General features: G+C 34.7%; 1 protein-coding gene across 4 annotated transcripts in view; it reads right to left on the bottom strand.

Annotated features, from left to right (window-relative positions):
• The window catches only part of IMMP2L (inner mitochondrial membrane peptidase subunit 2), a 429,096-nt gene that overhangs the window by 399,606 nt on the left and 8,138 nt on the right, over positions 1-21,352 (bottom strand). For all 4 annotated transcript variants that reach the window (XM_015854164.2, XM_015854156.2, XM_032443055.1 and 1 more), the window contains exons 2-3: positions 18,708-18,845; positions 13,600-13,703 (exon numbers count right to left, since the gene is read on the bottom strand). In XM_015854164.2, the coding sequence (XP_015709650.1) occupies positions 13,600-13,703; positions 18,708-18,842 (239 nt within the window). In that variant the 5' untranslated portion in view covers positions 18,843-18,845. The remainder of the gene's footprint in view (positions 1-13,599; positions 13,704-18,707; positions 18,846-21,352) is intronic.

Raw genomic sequence — 21,352 nt, 5'->3', positions numbered from 1 at the left:
CTGCTTTTATTATCAAAAGTAAGTAGTATCTAGACAGTTTCAGTGGTTAAGATAGGCATTTTCTCTGCTAAGTGTGCTTAAATATTCAGAGGTCCTTCATGTTCCTAGATCATGTTTAACTTAACACATTTTCAAAGATTTCTCCCAGTAAAGACTCCTAACATCGTACCTTCTCATCACAGTCATTTTTAAACCAATCTGAATGAGATGCCCTCCTTCTTGGCTAAAATGCAGTACAGTCCAATGGATGAACAAGAAATACTCTCTGAAAATAAGCAAGTGTGTTTCATGCAGTAAGGGGCAGAAATGCTAAGACTTATTTAAAAATCTAACTAATGCTCAATATTACCGTCCAGTTATCATGGGAAAACATAAATATCAACCAATATCTCATAATGTCCCCATGGACCAATGAAAGTTTATTGTTCCTGCAAATTTCTGGCTTGGCAAAGTATTTTAAATTCGTTACAATAAACATATGCCAACTACATCAACATGTCCCTTCAACTCTTAAAGGTATGCATGCTGTACTTTTGAAGTAGTGGCCATACTGACCAAGAACAATCTATGTTCTTCACAAATCTTAACAAGAAATCACAGACAACAGTAAGAAAAAAAATGTATTTATGATTAAGACAGCAACTCACACTCTATGGATACTACTCTTGTACTACAGAGATCCAAAACCATCTCACCTTAAGCTGTTTAGAACAATGAAAGTAAGAGCCTGCCTCGTTAATTCATCTAAACTATTATTTGATTAAGGATACGGAATATAATTTGTAATTAAGGGTTCACTTTTAATGTTAAACAGATAAGTCTTTGAACTCAGGGAAACTGCAAACTGTGTAATATACATCTGCTGTAGAAAAAAAAGTGTCCTATAGGACTGAGGAACACACTGTGCATGATCATGCATCTCAATATTTCAACAGCACTTCTTTACTAAGGTCAAACTCAGCATCAGTTTAAAAATAGATTGTTCTGAGGGCAGACACAAACACCATAGCAGGCCTTTTGGGTGTAGGAGATGCTATTATCTTTTGCTTGCTTGACAGTATACTTCCCTGCATATGGCAAGACCACACTGCTCTTATTATAGTTGCCCTAGTTCTTGAAACATCAAAGTTATTGTTCTAAGAATGCCATTAATTTGTCCCTTAAAGCAAATATATAAAACAATATGTAACATAAGAAATTTGCCCAACAGATACCTCTTTTACTGCCTAAGGACATACACTGTTCATTATTAAAATTGTAAACTGCATTATATCAAGTATTTGGAATTTATTTTAACTACAATAGTAAGCTTTCACCACTTGTCTTCATCCATGTGAAAGGAAAAGAGGAAGATCTGCTGTGAAGGGTCTGAAGAACAAGTCTTGTGAGGAGTGGCTGAGAGTACCAGGATTGTTTAGTTAGGAGAAGAGGCTCGGGGAGACCTCATCCAGACCTCATCTCCAGAACTACCTGAAAGGAAGCTATGGCAAGGGGGAGGTCGGCCTCTTCTCCTGCATAACCAGCACTAAGACAAGAGGGAATTGCCTCAAGTTGTGCTAGGGGAGGTTCAGGCTGGATATTAGGAAAAAATTCTTCTCTGGAAGAGTGGTCAGAAGCTGGAATGAGCTGTCCAGGGAGACGGCTGAGTCAGTGTCCCTGGAGATGTTTAAGAAAATCTGGATGCTGTACTAAGGGACATGGTTTAGTGGGGAAATATTGGTAGCAGGTGGATGGTTTGACTAGCTGATTTTGGAGGTCTTTCCTAACCTTGGTGATTCTGTGACACCAAGCCGTGTGGTGCAGTCATCATGCTGGAGGGCCAGGAAAGCATCCAGATGGATCTGGACAGATCTGAGAGATGGGCCAAGCAAAAAACATGAAAAGACAAAAGTGTCAAGCAGAAATTCCTGCACACATGCTGAGGCAAAGCTCCAGACAGGAATCTGTATAGAAATAGAAAAGAAATGCTTTACCCACAAGTTGATAAAGCACTGGAACAGACTGCCCAGAAAAGCTGAGGATGATGCCCCCATCCCTGAAGGTGTTCCAGGTCAGTGGGTATGGGGCTTTGGACAGCCTGACCTAGAGGAAGGAGGTTTGGAACTATATGATCTTTAAGGTTTCTTCCAAGCCAAACCATTTTATGATAAAACTCAGAAGAATCACTACATGTCATGCGCTATAAAACATTCAGAAGTGCATGACTATACTGACCAAATTCTGTAATGGTAAGATTCTGTTTGAATCAAGAAAGGCAGAAGCAAATGGCAGAAAGCACTCTTTTGGCTAAATTCAATGCGCACTTTGCAAAATTGGATCATAAACTAAATTAAGTTGGAAGACAAACCTAAAATCAACTCTATTTTAAAATTATTATTTTATAGATATGAACACATTCCTCAGTTCTTTAAAGTCGTTTGTCAACTGCACCCTCAATAATTGCATTTTTCTAATCCACTTAAGTAGGGGAAAAAAAAAAAAAAAAGAACATCCAAAAAACTGTTTGTATCTTAAATTTCTCTATATAGTTAACAGGGCACAGCTTCTGTTTAACCAGATAACTTTTTTTAAATCTCAACTTTGCCCCAGTATCGAAGTAAAACAGAAAAGTGTTTTCAAGTATTGTGCAAATTTTCAATCATGAGGAATCAATTTGCTTGAGAAACCGATCCTGTTTTCATTATACATAAACTTCTTATTTATTAATCCAAAGAAAATAAAAATTCAGTAGTCAATTATGTGCATTTTAAGCATGGAACATGGTCTTCTGAATCATATCCTGCTTTAGAATTAAAGCAATTAAGCTTTCTGTATAGGCTAATGGTTTATTTAAATCCAGTAACTTAAGCAGTCTAATGTCTTCAGCTTCCAAATCTGTTCTTTAAAATTATGCTTAATAACTGAAGTTTCTTTAATAAAAGAAGTTACTAGGAAAAAGTTTTCAAAGAACTGCTTACATGAATTTATAAACACTCAAGTCCTACAGGAGCCATTTTAGTAACTTAAATAAAATTTTACAGTCTGCCTTACAGAGATGATACCTGAGCAACTGTTTTGTCGGATAAGATAAAGAAACTCTGAATACCATAAAAATTCACTTCTTCATATCACCAACCTGCGAATTGTACACAAATTGCTATATTTCAATCAATGTTTTTCCCCAGTTAATCCGTATTATGGATAAGGAAAAAGAAAAATGGAGTTTTCATATGCTACGTTCTTACATTTCATAAAAGTAGCCATAAAAGAAGATAGCTACAGTATTAGGGAGAATATAAGCTGAATGACTAAAGAGTAGCAGACTATATCTATTCTGCTATATATTGGCAGAGGAGGCAAGTCAAGTTCAAATCCATTTAAGTTCTATTTATGAGAGAAATGAAAAAGATTTTTGTAGATTTTCTTTGCATCAAGTCATTAAATTACAGCCATGATGCTAAATTTTTCAGGTAACCCCTCTCTTTGCAACTGAACCACTTTCATTTTTCTATCATATTAAATCAGTTGTCTTCATTTTAAGCAGCTTTTATCTTTTATTCCTGACATATTTCTCCCCTATTCACTGTCAAAATGTTGACCCTGTCTTACGAATGAATCCAGTCAGACTTAACTGAAAATTTACCAAGTGAGCAAACAATTACTTGTGTACTTTCCAGGCTCCTCTTCTCACTCGGGAGCTGCTCTCCAAACACATTTGCAGGAGTTTCTTTTACTATAGTACGTTAAACATGACCCAGTATTCTACTGTCTTTGTGCAGACTGCTGCTCACCACAGATTGTTTTATTACAAACATCTGCCTGCACCTGCGCACTGTTTCTGTTTTGTAGGAATTACAGCCTAGTTATAAAACCTGTAAGCAATCTTAACATTCCCTGTACATTCAATTATTGACGCAAAAGGCTTCTAAGTCAAGCCTGGGTCTTTTAGATCTTACTGTATGACTAACATCACTGCCACATCGAGAAAACATGGTTTTTAGATGTTACAATTCTCCATTATGAAATAAATTAAAATGAGCATAAAGAATGATCTGGCAACTAATGGCTAACACTGACTTGTGACTTTGAAGGCTAAAGGAATTGTCTCATATCTTAAAAGTTCAATTTCTGAAATTCTACTTGATGTAGAGAAGCAGAATAATTCAGGTTCAAAGCACCCTCTGGGATATATCCACTACAACCATCTGGCCCAAACAGACACAACTTCAAAGATAGCTTAGAGAGCTGAGGTTTTGGCTAGTCAAGTTTTAATTATCTTCAACAATGAAGATTTCAAAGTCTTTCTGGCTAACGACTTACTTGTTGTGATTGTGCATTTTATGGCCTTAGATCTTCTCAGAATTCTCCTTGCTAAAATCATGACCACTACCCTCTCATCCCTTTCCTGTGCACTTCTGAGAAGAGGTTGACTCCATTTCATTGCATCTAATAGATAACACATCTGACAACTGCAATAAAGTCCATTCTCTACAGAACAAATACATATGTATGTATTTAAAGCAAAATTTTGTTCAGCTGCGCTTTCCATGAGCAGCTGATTACACATAAAAGACTAATGTTGCATTCATGAATGCAGCCTAATATAATTTCCCTAGAAAATACAGTGATGATAAGGTTAATTATCATCTTAAACCTGATAATTTAGCATTCCCTTGTTTTTGCCTTTGCTAACAGGCTGAAAGAAAAAAAAAAAAAAAAAAAAAAAAAAAAAAACAGAAAACAAGGCCAAGATTCAGCTTATTACATGTAAAAATATTCATGTCCACAATATACTCAGCACAGGTCAAGACCTATGGTTTTTCTTCCACCTTCACCAATTACAGTGGAAATAAACATTTTTGATGTGTAAGCAGAATCCACTTTGTCAGCATATGTACAGATTCCTAGAAGTAGCATTCTGCAGTTAATATTTATGGTTGCTCATAACACAACTGAATAAACTGGCTTAGGGGAAGTTATTACTAAAAGATATGAAGTCAGCTGTGGCAGTATTTAAACTATAATTTGTCCAAGAACAAATATTATGAAATATCTTGTGTAATAAGTATCACTGCAGTGTTTTCCGGATTGTACACAAAAGAAAAGCTGCCTAGCTGCATGAAAGGCTGACATGCATTTACAATATCTTTACACTCAAAAACTATAGAAACAAAGTCATCTGTTTAATAGCTCATATACACGACTTCAGTCCCCCTATTTTCTCAAGGAATAAAAATAAAAAAGAAGCAGCAGCCTAATTGGTTAAGAGAAATTACTGCATTCTTGCTTTCAAACATTGGTAAATCACATTAATATCCTATATATGAGACTTTGTTAAAATTTTTATCCTACCACAGATAACAACTTAGCAATGGAGTTTGCAAGGAAGGTCGTACACTAAGGAATTGGGTATCTTTAAAAGTAGATGGTTTCATACAAAGAAGAAAGGAAAAGCTGATTTTCAGAGTAGTTCTACCAAAGGATATTTCCATTTCTCCCTGAGAACAGAACTTATTTATAACAGAATTTGATACTGCCGTATCAGTATGACCTAAAATATGTATTACATTTGAATCATTCCAGATTCAAGTAAAGCAATAAGAAAGCTAAGATCTTAATCCAACCAGAAAGTTCTCTTAAACTGAATCTAGTATTTCATCAATTCAGCATTCAGCATTTCATAGTTCAGTGGAACCTAAGTTTAAGTATTTAGATTCATATCTCCTTTAGCAACCACAGATTAGCTTCCCCACAAGTTCTGGACTTTCAAGAAAAGGTAACTACCTCCAGTAAACTTCTGGTTTACTTACAGTTTAATAGCCCTCTGAATTTTTAAGCTAACAACTCTGCATACTAAGAAAACATCTGAAAATAACTGTCCATCAATACATATTGTAATCAAGAATACACTTATTCTTTTTGTGCAAGGATAACAATACAGATTTTTTTTTATTTTTTATTTTTTTTAACCAGACACTTTATCCTAACCATTAAAGGTGTTCAGTCTGAATTTACTTAAGTCTCTAAATGAACAACTATACAGAGTGAGTACTGGAATGCTCAGCTAGCCACTGAAATAATTGTCTTTCCTGCCATTTTCAGCAGTGAGAGTATGTAGAATATTTCAATGACTTGTACAACCTTTCCAAGTATAGTTACCTCCAAGCAATGTCAGTCATAAGTAACCAGCAATTATTTCTCACCTGCTGGAAATGTACTGAGAAAAAAAATACATAAAATACTTCCTTCTCAAAGTTGTCAAATTTTCTTAAGGTTAAAGAAAATTTTTAAAAGCTTAGGAAAAAATAGTTTCCTTTCTGTACACACAACACAAAAGGTGTAACATCAGATTCTGCTGAAACTGGAGCAAGTTCCTAGCTTCTAAATTATAAATATTTCAAAAGGTAAAAGTGACATTTTTGTAAGCCATGGCAGCTTTCAAGCTTCTTTAGCTCAACACGACCTTACAGGAGTAGTCAGCCATCGCACTGTACGTCAGACAGTTAGAGGAACAGAGTTTTCCAACCAATCAAATAATGGCTGTAATTTCAGTAATATTTCAAGCAGCTGTTCACTTAATCCCAGCATCTCCAAAATACCATTGACTGAATATGCTCAAGAACAGTTAGAAATCTATCCTATATTGTTTCCTTTTACCTGCCTGTATTGAATGGAAAAGTGACTTCATTTGTTAGAATGGTGAGTAGCTATTTTTATTCCCTTTTCACATCCTCATATGAACACTACAAAGCAAAGTAAAAAAAAAAAAAAAAAAAAAAAAACCTCAATCAAATGAATGAATAAATAAATCAACTTGAGTTTGAGTTTGCAAATTACTGTTAGCAGTCCTCCTTCAGCAGAACATATGTCCTCCTTATCTATTAATTAGCTGCTAACACTTTATCTGATCATCATGCAATTTAAAGATCACAACGGAACCAGTTTTCTTCCCACCTTTCTTGCTTTCCAAAGAATTATTTATATATATATACATAAATATATATATATATATATGTTTATGTAAGTATATTTAGTATATTTATATATATACTTAGTATATATATATTTAGTATATTAGTATATTTAGTATATTTAGTATATATTTAGTATATTTATATATGTATGCCAATGTAACTTCAAGTGTACCTTGTTTTTACTGCTCACATCCCTCTCTGGTTGAGGATTATGTAACTGCAGATCTCAATAATTCTGGTGTGAATAGATGTGAGCCAAGAAGCAAAATACTTGAAGTAAGGAGTGCAGACTTGCTAGCTAAATTTCAACATTTGCTTTTAGAGTAGATATTACTGATCTTATGGTAAAGTTCTAGACCCACCACCTGTATCTTGTTAAATACTTGATGTAGACTTGATAATATTAATTGACACGTGCTGCCAAAATATAATGACAACCTATTATTTTCTCATTATCATTTTGCCACATACGGTTTTCTGCTTGAATAAGATTAAATATTTGCTTTAGTCCAATCAGGTTAACTCAATACTCAATGTAGTGGTTTTAGTAAGCCTGCAATGTAGGGTTCTAATAGATACACTAATCAATATTCAACAAGCAATGGTATTTTTCTTCATTCAACAGCAAAATACTACCACTGAGATAACACAATCGAAGTCAACAAGAATGTGGAATTCTCACTGGCACCACTTATACACAATTCTTTACTAGCAAATAACACATTTCACAAATCAGATCACTTAATTAACTTCCAGATCATTAACTTCTTAGAAAAGAGATCTTTCTTTTTAATTATTACAGTTGCAAAATGGCCAGGAAGAAATTTCTATGTCATTCCATTCGTATCTGTTGCCATTTAATACAAAGAAAGCACCCAAACTCTCTACAGCCATAATTTTTACAACCAGGTCTTATAAACCTATTATTTATATAAATAGACTTTAAATTAAATAACCATAGATGTAACTATAATTACTTATTTTCTCCAACAACTGCTCAGTTTCCACAGTACCACAATAACTGCCTACCTAAACCCATCCTAAGCACAGCATGTTATCTAAAAAATATTAATTTTAAAATTGATATGTTATAAATACAAGATAAAACAAGTCTTCCTTTCATCAACAGTATTAACACATTCATATAAAGTATGATACTCAGTATAAGAATAGACTGTAACACAGATAATAACAGTAGAACTACATATTAGATTTTTATCAGGAAAAGACAAGAGGTTTTTTTCTACTAGCTGAAGGGATAGAATAGGAAAAGATTTTCAGAGGTCATTGAGGCCCAGCAAGTAAAGTGATTATTTAGCTTCTATGTCAGCACAACCTCTTTTGCAGTGTCCTGCCTGCCAGAAGATAGATGACTTGGTATAGGGACCTAAGTACAAACAAAAATAGAACAGAAATTGGAAGACTTAAGAAGGTCAAGCAGAGGTGTTCTTAAAAGATAGTTCAATATTTTAGTCGGAAAGAAGCTTTCTTAAAATTAATGCAAGACCCAGTAAATATCCACTTGTGCTGTATCTGTCAGATCTTCATATATAGTTAATTACAGCAACTGATTCCAATTCAAGGTAATTCCTTCATTACATACATTCTTACTGAACTTTATTTTACTAGGCTAGTCTTATTAATGAAATTACAATTAGCTAGGACTTATAGTATGGATTGATTTTACACCCTTTGAGAACTCCTTTGTTTCTATCATATGAACAGGTCCATGTGACTTCAAGAGTCAGATTCTTCCCATTCAAACAAGTCTGAATAAATTTATGGAACAATCCCATAAAAGAATCATGGCAACTACCTTCTCTAGTTTCCATTTCTGAACAGATATCAGTGAGAAAAACAGCAGCAGAGACAGTTTCACACATAGTACTTCAATTCTTCATCCAGAATCTTGATATGCACTGGATTTTTCAAAGTACAAACACACATATAGTCTGACACAAAAAAAACCACTTAGAAATTATCAAAAGTGAGGGGGTTTACCAAAAAACCTGCAAGTAATCTTACAGTCAGTAGAAGCAGTTACAGAAGCTACTTCATATTCTTCATTACAATAGAAATTGATATTTTTCTTTAAAACTCTAAGAATTTTTCCACCTCAGAGTTTGATTTTATATTTAAAGAGATTACATTTTTGAGAATTCATGAAAAACTGACAAAATATATGTTTATTTCCTTATTATTATTAATATCCTTTAATAATATGCTTTTTAAATACAGTTTCTAGTTCATTCTTATAGTTCAATACTTTAGAAGCATTTTAAAAGCACTTAAAAACTTTTAGCATTCAGAACACCGCTAACAAAGTGCACTGGTCCTCAAACTTTTTCCAGATTACATTAGCAGTTATTTTCACAACACATAAACACATATTTTAAATCAGAAATGGAGGGATACCTTGCAGTCTACCAAGCAAGCATGTTTCTGCTCTAAGTCGCACCTCGTAGAATGTAGAGAAGTAGTATACTTTCCAGTTTTAATTTTCCAATTAAAATTACTATCTACAAATAGTACAGCTTTGAAATTTCATCATTCAAAAATCTAACCATCCTTTCCATACTGCAGTCATTGAACCTACTCTCTTGCTTAGAACCTATTAACCAAATCCAAACATTTACTTAAGGAAAAAAAATATATATATATCTCTGAGTTAACACTGCTGTGTCTTCATTTCAAATGCTTACTTAATTTTTATTTTATTTTTAGTAAACACACAACACTAATTTTGCAGTCTTTTACACGCTACAAGAACTTCTTCCTATATTAAGCTAGGAATTTTGGAATAAAAAGCTGCATGATTTTATACTCAAGGTACAAGTTTTTCAGTAGCAACATGTAAAAAGAATTCCAGAGCTATATATCCTTCTATGGCTGCATCTTTTTTAGTGTCTGACTTTGTAAACTGGAGAACTCAAACTATCTGTAGGTTAGTTGGAAAATTATCCATTAACACACAATAGAAGAACACAATCTCCATTCGTGTTAGGAACTATAGTTGCAGCACATATGCCTAGGACCTGCTTGAGCAGCCTACACTGCGATGCAGACTGATATAACTACAGTGCAGCTGGCACTCAAATTTTCAGGAGTAAAACATCTACAAACCTGTAACTCGCTCAGCAAAATCTGACGAAATTCAACACGTCTGTTGAGATCTACCTAGCACAGCTTTTACTACACAAAATGATTATTTATCTCACCACGAAAGCTACTGAAAGATCAAGGTCTGTCTGGTAAAAATATGCATTCATTTACCTTTTAAATATAAACGCACGTGTCATGTGACATTCTCCAATCAAGATTTGAAGACAAGTAAGTAAATTGTCAAAGCAAAGAAAATAACACTTTTAACTCTCATAACATACTAATGTTAAGCACTGAAGTAAGCGATTAAATTAAAGATTATGACATTCATTCCAATCAGTCCCAAATCACTTTAAACTTCTGAATTCAAAATTACATAGCACTGAGGTCTCTTACTTCCAGTATCAATAAGCATGATTCAAGCTAAAAATGTTAACATAAAACAGTTTTAAAAAAGCTGGGATATAGACAATTGTAAAATATTAAGCTGCAAGTACAGAAATCATCCTTTTCTACCAATTTGTTCTCTCCATTGGTTTTATCTGACTCTTAATTTTATACTTTTAAGGACTAATGCCATTCTAACTGTTGTGTCTAAAATCAGCTACATGCACATGCATGCACACAATGTCAATGCACAGCTATGGTTGTGAAGCACAGTTACAGCTACATCATGTCAGCTGAGATGAAAAGTCAGGGATGACAAACATAATACATTTCCATAAAGATGTAGTCACAATTTAACTCCTAAAGTAGGCATAATGTACTTGGGGACAGAGTGTTCCAGCAAATAACTGAAATACATGTGTTCATCTTGATGAGACAATAGAAGAAATACTTTCAGATTTCCAACCAGTATCACAACCATAATCACAGAGTGACTGATGCTCTTTCTTGGGTCATGCAAAGCCACCAAGATTTACTCATCTCTTTGCTCTAAGGTTTGGCTTTTGGCCACCTACTAACAGTGGAATTCACTGGGTTGGGATCTCAAGAGTCTGTTCTAAAACCTGTGATAAAAAAAAGCACCCACTCAAAATGACACATTATTTCTGACAATATGAAGAACAACTCAGATAGACCTGGTCAAGCTGTCAGCAAGGAATATTCAACCTTAGGTCTCGTCCTATAAAAGACCATCCTACCACAACATCTTTCAAAGAAAAGACATGATAAATTACAAGCAGTCAAGTAGGCTTACACTTTCAACTGCTTATTTCCGTCACAACACCACCTTCTCATCTGAATTTCTGACAGGAGCAAAAAATCTGCATCAGATCACTGTGAAATTGGACATCCCTCTTTCTGTCTTGTCAAGATCTGCCAAATCCACTACATGAGGATCACAAAGTAAAACTCTTGAGTATTCACAGCACACCTATTCAGCATGGTGCTACTAAAATCGTAAGTAAACAATCAAAACAAAATGGGTAAAAATATTAACATGTTTAATATTTTAGCTTAATATATTTAAAACATGTTAATAAAAGCCTCATGTAATTCAAGCAGCTCACATGGGTAAACAACCATATCTAGACACTTCATCCTCTGATGTCAGAGAATGGCCTGGGTTGAAAGATACCTTAAGGATCTTCTATTTCCAATCCCCCTGCCATGGGCAGGGCTGCCACCTAACGCATCGGGCTGCCCAAGTGTTCTTGAACACCTACAGGCATAGGGCATCCACAGCTTCTCCTGTCAACCTGTGCCAGTGCCTCACCACCCTCTGAGGAAAGAATTCCTTCTTTATACATAATCTGAATTTTCCCTCTTTAATTTTAAAGCTGTTACCCCTTGTCCTGTCATTACATTCTCTGATAAATAATCCTTCTCCAGCTTCCTTGGGGGCCCTCCTGCAGGCACTGGAAGAAGTCTTTGCAACACAGTGAAAACCTTCAAATTACAATATGTTTTAAAATCTACTAGCAGGCCAAAGCTGTGTCTAACAACCTTATATTAAATGTTCTAAAAGTTGTTACTGAGATATGAAGTACCCTTCAGTTCAGAGGAAAAAACATTCAATAGGTTATTTTTTGCATTGTTTAACTTCCTTTGTAATGTTCTTAAAGTGTTTTATGAATGTGATGGTTCAATTATTCAGGATATTTAACAAATTATTAAGAAAAACTTAAGAACAATGCACAAGTACAATGCAACCTCTTCCACGAGGGTGTACGTGAGCTCCACCAACAGTAGGTGAACCTTTCAAAACAGAAAAAGGAAGAAAAAAAGACAACACTATCTAAAATAATGTTCATTGTGTCTGAACAAAGAACAGAATGAAAGCAACCAATGCAGCTGGCTCAGATGACACCACAAACCTTCAAGAAGCACAAGCATGAAACTCTTCATTCTGTTTTCTGAGCAAACAACAAGATGATCTTCTGTTCAATTAATTAACTCTTAACCAGGTATATCCACCGTATTAAAAAGTTACTAGAGCATGATTTGGGCAGGGGAGCACTCAAACAGACAAAGTCAAATTTTACAAGCAGTCACTAAGTGACTTCAAACTGGAGTTCCTTTGCAATAGGTGCTGAAAGTAAGATTTTTTCAAATTGTAGCTAGGTTATTTAAGAGAATCTTACATGCCTTGCAATAAGAAAGAATATAACATTAAGTTTCTTAAAAAGAACCTACTACATGAGCTCTTGCTTTAAGAGCTGCTAGTAAAATCTGTTACATGAATTACCAGTACAGTGAAGGGGTAGGGGGAAAAAAAAAATAAAAAATAGACAATTAAAATAGATATCTGACAAAAAGGAAGCCAGATAGCAGTACAATTTTCAAAGACAATTGTTCTGCTGTACACTACAGAACATGTGTTACAAAATTCAAAATTTTAAGCTCAAATGATCCAAATATGCACTACGAGTATTACATCATTGTGTTAGTTATTCACGTTTTGACACTCCATTTCTATATTACATTAACGCTGAAATGGAGTTTCTGTCCTGTTAGCCTTGCATACTTTTAGCAGTGAAACACTGCCACCTTTTGGTTTGATACACAGACCTGCCCCTTATAATTCTGTATTTTGGTTTTCATGCTACATTTGTCCTTTAAGAAGAAGGTTAAATGATCATGATCTTTTTTAAAATTTGGTTCAGTAACAAGATTTTTCCAGGAAAAACAAATAAATAAATAAAACAGATACTTAGTGGTAACTGGTAAGAAAACACAATTATTCTCACAAGTATGAGCACACAACCAAACAACCTAAAATGTATATTATTCCATTTAGTCATATGCTTTCTCTATTTTTTCCACTAGCATAGCAGTTCTTTTTTCTTAGCAGTTTCTGTATCCAAGTCTACTCTATCACACAGTATTTTAGACTGCACTCCTTTTGAGTAAAAAAAAATATGCATTCTGTGACCATCTCCTGACTTATGCAAAACCATTACAGGAATAACAACATGTTACCAAAGAAGGATGTTCCTTGCTCGTACATATACCTACACTATATCAGAGATAAAATATTAAATACAGATCGTTCAATATTCATGTGAAAATGTATTGAAATGTATGCAAGATAACTTACACCAATGACACAATGTCCCCACGTTGCACATCATAATTTCGAATGCTCCAATGGTTTAAGAGCACTACATCAGATGTTTGTCTTCCCCCAGGATTCAAGGAAGGCTTAGAGAGAGGAAAAGAACAGCTTTAGATCAGCAATGCCTGTATGAACTCTACATTTAATTCACATTCTATCAAAGGGTCAAATCTTGAAGCTACATAAATTACTAAAAATATGCTCAATTATTTTAAAAGGATCAAGAATGTGTTTCCATAAATACATTTCTTTACTAAATGCCATATTAAATGTCATAAACTTATGGCAATGTGTTCCATATCTTTCAATGTACTGATGCATGCAAATTAAATGACATAAGACATATATTTAGGACACACTTCATGAAAAGTAGTGTTTGCCTTCACTGTCAATGATTTAAAAGATTACAAAGGAAAACCAAGAGCACAAACTCACAGAAAATACAAACCTTCTGCAGGCATATTAATGCTCATACAAGCAAAATACACACACACAAAAAAAAAAAAAAAAAAAAAAAAGAAATATGTAGTATTTGCTTAACTTTGGTTCTGAGTTAACCCATCAGGAACTGATGTTCTCTAATTTAGACTCTTCAATTAGAAGAAATATTTAATACAGGACATTATAATCCCATGCAACACCAAAACTGCCAGGAAAGCAACAATATTTGCTAAAATTGCATTTATTTTTTTTCTTAATGGGGTTTCTAGTGTTCAGTTCACAGTATAAAATGTTCTTCTATCTGTGCCACCAGGCACTGACTTCTGAGATTCCTCTGCCAGATCAGCTGTACTTCCAATGAGCAAACCAACCAGGGTACGCAACTGAAATTCACCGATATAATATAATCAACATATATATATATATACCGATATATATAGTCAACATAATTAATTACATAGTGTTGAATAAAACTATTCTTCCAAGCCAAGATGGATACTCAACATTTATTTTTAATCTATTTAGAAGCGTTGATTTCATATTTCAACATATTTCAAATGGGATATGTGAATAATAGTTTTTAATACATAACAAAGTAACAAGCCCAGATCTGAAGTTGGTGTAACACACACAAATACTACGTATCATGAGGATTGAAAGCACAAATTTGCCAGGAGATGGGGAGGGAAATGACACAATATTTCCAGTGAAGCCACAAAGAAGATTAGTTACATCTTCACCCATGGACTGTAGAGCAAGTTTCTAGTCAAGCCTGTGGATCAGAGCCACTCATATCCATATCCACAGAAAAATATTATAAATCTAAGCAGTAAGGACATCAACATTCTCCATTATTATATTTAGTTGAATCTATCCATTGCAAGAGAATGACAGACAAATGATAACCAGGAACAGATCCTGGGTTATTATTACTTTAATCATGACTTTCCAAAATTATTTTCTGGTTTTATAGCATTTTTCATGAACTAACAGTACCTTTGCATACAAATTAACAAACAATTCACAATCATACTTTACCAAAGGAAGGCACATGTTGTCCATAAGTTACTAGTTGTATCAAAAGTTAAACAGAGAAGCTAATCTAACAAAGTGGGAATTACACACATGGTATATATTTCCACAAAATAAGCTCCTTGGTTCGCACAGTATTTACCCTAAAGGGCTTAGAAAGAATGTCAGAGCAAATGGAAATTGAACTTAAACAACCTGCTCCAAAATATAATGATTTTACAGCCGATACGTAGCAAGATTTGCATGAGCGCTTATAAACTCCTTTCAAGTAGTTGTATCAACTTCATCTTACTGAGGAATACAGCATCACAACATTGCCCTAGCTGTGGTATGCCAATTGACTCGTACTGTTTTCTGTATTTAAACAAAGGCAACATTTCACAGTTCCAATGTGAATTACATAATCTTTTTAATTCAAAGCACTCCGAATATAATGTCATTTTTTTCTACTTTTAACGATATATTGCTCATGGTTTTTGACTTACAGAGTAGATATCCCATCCCTTTTTTATTAGAACTATTTGAGAGATATATGACAATGCAGAGTGATTTGTTTTCTTTCCTACAAAGCAATACTGACGTATTCAAAATGAAATCATAAAAATACAGAAACACTATTTTGGTAGATAAAGGCATGAAAGGAAAACAAAAAGACAACTTTCACTTTTTATCTACACTTACAGTCTTCTGTAAAATATAATTTATACTATTCACTATTTCTCTCTAATGTAAATATGAAGTGTGAGAGATAACAATCTCTAATACTTATTTGCTCAGATCTAGCAAAACAAAAATACAGCTTCTGAAGAACTAATCAATAGGCTCACCAGGGCTCTTTATTTTATAAGAAATAAAATAACAGAGGGGCTTCTTCTTTTCCGTCTCTCAAAGCATTATAACACATTCACCCACGTTCTTGGCATAAGAGCACACTACAAATGAGACACGTAGGTCTTAATTTAGAACTACGGTGCAGAAGTCACAAAACATTCGCTCTTCCCAATTACCAGTTAATCTAATGCTAAAAGCATGCAAATCAAGATTCCCAGCCATACAATGAGGCCTCGCAGGACATGAGGTTCTGTAAGTAACAGGGTAAAAGCATGCCCTTTTACAATAAACAACTATTAACTTGATAGTTGTTATGCTACTAGTGACTGCAAGGTCACAACTTACTTGCTTTTAGCCTAGGGAAGAGAAAGAATATTCACATAAGCAACCAGGGTTATGTACAGTGATCTTAATAATAAAGTTAGGAGAAACTGCAACAGAATAATTACAGCTGCTATTAGGCATAGTGGAAGAATAGAATTTTCAATAACATCTGCTGCTTAAACAAGCAAGCCTTGCCTGAGATCACTGGTCAGGCAACTCGCTATAATTCTTGGTATTGAACTTTTTGTGACAGAACATGTATAAACAGAAAGCCATACAGACACCGCCATTTTTCATCTCACTTGAAAATAGTCCATTTTATTTAATAAATTTAAGAATCCATGCATCAATAAGGCTTTCCTTTTTCTATATCAATATATATGAAGAGTTTGTATTATCAGAGAAGCAATGCAACTTAAGATAAAGAGACTTAAATGGATATCAAGGAAAGATGTTCATATAATGACAAACATACTGAACTGCACATCCAGCATTACAAAAGCAGTCCTAAAAAGTCCACAACATCAAATTAACCAATCATAATACAGTTGTGTCACTTGTGCTATAAGTCACTCAAATTCACTTGAAATCCACTATGAAAAAAAAAGAGCTAATGAGCACAGGAAGCTGCATATTTCTAAGCAACTAAAAACATCTCAAATGAGAATTGAAAGAAAACCAGTAATTTTGGAAAGAAAAGAGAAGGCAATAAAACAATTAAAAATGTTGAAATTACAAGCGGCAATAGTTCACTATTTTTCCTTATGCATTAGAATTAATACTCATATACAATTAAGTCCACGCAAGTGATAGAATTATGTCAGGAGGCTACAAGCACTGCAGAACAACAGAATCCGCTTGAGAAAATGAAATGTATGGTCCATCTTAAATGTCTGGGAATAAATCATGAAATACATACTTCCAAGAGAACCTTAATGCAGAATGCTTGCCAGGGTGTCAAGAAGTACCACCACCATCAGTAACTATGAAGCATCAATATAGCTGCTTCAGAAAGAAGACAGAGTGAAAGAAAGGGGAAGAGAGATTTATTCCTTGCTTCTTATCACAGCTTTTAATTTCAGACTCAGCAGGAGCCACAACGATAAGCACACAAAGACAGCTAGATGTTTTTGTGGACTATTACAAATCAAATTATTGGAAATCATACTACAAGATCTTCACATTGAGACAATACAGTATCATTAGAAGCGTGCATTTGAAGGATATATGACTACATGCTGACTGGGCTTCACTCTCCCTTGCACTCATAGCTTTCAGACACATTCAATACAGATCACTTTTCAGCAAATAGAATTCCAAAGTGATTACGTACTCCTTCAAGCCATTCTGCAAAAGAGGGTTATGTTCCTTATAACTAGAACCCTGTCAGATTTACTTATGTGTCTAATAAATCTTGGCAAGGAAATTAGCATTTTATTAAAAGCACCAGGATGGGTGTTTTTGTTTGCTTGTTTGTTTTTGTCTGGAAAACATCCATGCACAAAGAATCATCTTAATTTAAAATAAACTTCTACTTCAGTGCTACAGTCCAGAATAAAATGAGAGGGAACTCTTCAGACTCTGAAAATTCATTAAAATTGGTAATATTCCGTATTAGCCATACTTCAATCAACAGAAGAAATGTTTAGTCGAGATATATCAAAGGAAGAGCCTAGATTTTAATCACCCACTGCACACATATCACTTTCCTCAGCCATCAGGAAGACTGCTTATCATTTTTTGTTTACTTGGATAAGCAAAAAACTGCAGTGTTTTACACATCTTTTATGGATAAAGAACAGTTCAGCACAAGCTCTTCCATGTGACTACAGAAACAACATTCCAGAGCAACACCAGAGGATCCTTCAGCATTTGAAACTTTGGCTTCAAAGGAAACATAAAACAGAGATCCCAACCAGAGTCCCTCAATAAACTTTTGGACTAGAGAAATCTTGAAAACATCTTTCCAGCTATTGAGTTAAAACCATCCCAACAAGAATGGATTAAAAAAAAAAAAAAATAGTTATGTCAGCGACAGAAAAAACAATGAAAGATAATTGAAAAAAAGAACATGAAACTGTTTTTTCTGGCTTTCTATTCTTCCACTTGCTAGAGCAGATTTCTGGCTCTGCATCTGTAAGCTCTCCTGAGATTCTCCTACATTTGTATGGCCACCGTTGATAAACAGGAAACATTTATGAAAAGGGAAAGCATGATGTATGTCACACCTTACTTCTGTTCTAGACTGTAGAATTAGTGGACTGTGATGATTTTACTTTGGTTTAGTTCTCAAAATTTTCACAATATAAAATTGTTTGTGTAATGAAGAAGAAACAAAACAATTCTCTACTATAATTACGGTTGTTTGACACCAACTGAGAAAGTAAGATGCAAAGAAATCTACTGCCAGTGGACAGTCACTTTATAATTTCCAGACAGACAGGAGACATTTCCAACAATACCTGCATTGATGCTCCTTCCACTCTTGCTACACAGGCAACCCTGTCTAGGAAGGTCACGGTTACAGGAACAGCAACAAAGAAACCTTTACAAAAGGCTTTAAGGTATCTTCTCCCAAAACCTTGAGCCTGTGCCATAGCCTGAAAAAGATGAAGGGCAGAAAAAAGCTATTACTAAACAATCTCTAAGGAACAGTGTTGTCTGCAGTCATGGAGTGAGGAGGAGTTAAGTTATTAACTCTCAAGGTCTCCAAATATCCACAGTGAGAAAATGGATATGCACATGAGAAAGAAAAAGAACAGCAATCTACATTAAAAATAAATAAATAAATAAATAAATAAATAAATAAATAAATAAATTTGAAGTCAACTGTACAGAAGATAATTTGATTCTCAACATTTTCTCTTCATATAATTTCACCATTTCTTGTGATCCTCTGCTAGCAAAACTACTCAATAAAAATGACTCAATGACAGCAGTTCAGCTAAACGAGAAGCAAACTGATACAGGCACCAAAAATTCAACTACGCGTTTCTGGAAAAAATATATCAGCTATATGGAAACAATCACCAAACATTCAATTGGAGTGCAAAATTCTGTACATTTTCTCCCCATACACTGGTAATTACACATTCATGAACTGCAAAGATTAACTGTGTCGTGTAAAGGAAAAGCTGACAGTTTCCAACACAAGGGCAATTCTTTACTAAAAAGTTCCATACGCACAAGTCATGCATCATTTATACACTGATGGTAACTCCCAACATTTAATATCAATTCAACTTGCTACAGGTATTACAGGGGCACACAGCAACATAAAGACGCCTTATTTTCTACTACATAAAACCGTTAAAAGCATAGTGGCAGATTACATGGCTATGACATAATGACACCTTACTATTCACTCCAAGTCACCATTCATTATGCTATTGGTTTTATTTAGCCCTGAACCAAAGAATATTCTTGAAAAAAACAGCTCCAAAGTACACTGAAATAAAAAAGTTGCTTGATCAAGCAAGGTGAGTACTCAAGTAGTGCCGCAAAGGTACAAGTCTACTTTTCTTTACTGCAATTGGATACATCCCCTGACAGTCACTGAGCACTTTTGGCTCAGTCTGCAGCAGACCCTCCAAGATACCCTCCACATGGATCAGTGATGACCGGGCAGGACTTTCAAAGGAAACAATCAGTACAAAGGTGAGCTCCCCAGAGCAATTTACAAAGTGGTCAAATTGAAAATAAACTGGGGCATTTGTAAGATTTTTCTAATTGATGTGGTATTTTAATTTGTTAACCTCTCCATTCAAGGTGAGGGTGTGACAGACACAGTGTTAGGGTACGAAAGCCATGCGGTAGGCATTGCCTGAATGAAACGGCATGGAGACGTGCTTCAGCAGCTCTGAAAGTTCAATTTAATAAACTTATTTTATCAGAAAGACAAGATTCCTCAATGCTGTATCATAAGAAATACAGTTCTTCACCTATTGGCAAATCCAATTTAAACAATTGTTTCTCTCTAATGAATACCTGGTGGAGACTGTAAAAGATCAGTTTGCTGAGTCCCTGCTCCTTCTATCACATCATAAATCTGACAGACAGTAATAGAAGAAAAAAACAGACTGTGCCCTGAACTTCTGAGTCCTTCACTCTTTTAAATTCAAGGACAACAAAAAAAAAACAGAAATATACATAGTTTGGTACAACCATCTTAACAGAACATTTAGAATTCCATGATACAATCATTTTTCCTCTGTTGCATTTCCAGAAATATGGAAGTGATTCATTATTTGTATGCAAAGTACAAACTCAAATGGTTCTGATGAAATACTACTGAAAGCAGTATTTCTGCCACAGACAGGGGTACTTAACTCTACCAAGCATTACACGTAGGAAAGCCAGGTCTACAAAATCACGCATCAGCAGATTCTTCACTTGAATTCTTTATAGATACTAATAGCTTTGCAATGACAAGATCTGTCTTCCAAAAGACTGCAGAACCCTTAGTAATATTACTGTCATTCACCTTCACAACATTTGAAGTTCATTTTACTTTTATAAGCTGGAAGTATTTCACTATCACCTATAACTTTTGCTAATAAAAGCTTAACTAGTAAAAAGAGTAAAGTTTAAATGTTTTTATTCCATCTTACTGTGTAAGAACTCAATATTCGGAACCATTCTATAAATACATACTACTGCCTCAATCAGTACATACTTACCTTTACAATTATTCCACATAAAAACAGAATCTCCAGAAATCTGCATTTTGTCTACTGTTTGACAAATGATACAATTCCATACACCCCAACTCCTTTCTCTTAGTCCACTGATTCTGAACTCTGCATGTCCAGTTGCAGTGGAATTGCCAGGTCACAGCATGAACCAATGGCTGAGCACCGGGTGAGAAGATACAGCTACCACAGGAAGCTCAGGTACAAGCAATGCTCTTGAGTGGCACAAAGGAGTGGAGTCAGGATCCACCCCTCCACACCCTCATTAAGAGATGCTGCCAGAAGAGTCTCTCTGCATAGTGACTGTACTCCTTCCTCTTGAGCTGTTGGAAGGGGTGAGGCAATTTTCTTTCTCTACTACCTGCTGTCGCTCTGTAGTGCTTCTATTCCATTATAAGGCACTGTCATCATCTTTT

The sequence above is a fragment of the Coturnix japonica genome, chromosome 1, assembly GCF_001577835.2.
Source record: "Coturnix japonica isolate 7356 chromosome 1, Coturnix japonica 2.1, whole genome shotgun sequence".
Classification (NCBI taxonomy): domain Eukaryota; kingdom Metazoa; phylum Chordata; class Aves; order Galliformes; family Phasianidae; genus Coturnix; species Coturnix japonica.
The sequence above is the reverse complement of the archived record's forward strand: the minus strand, read 5'-3'. Positions and strand labels throughout refer to the sequence as shown.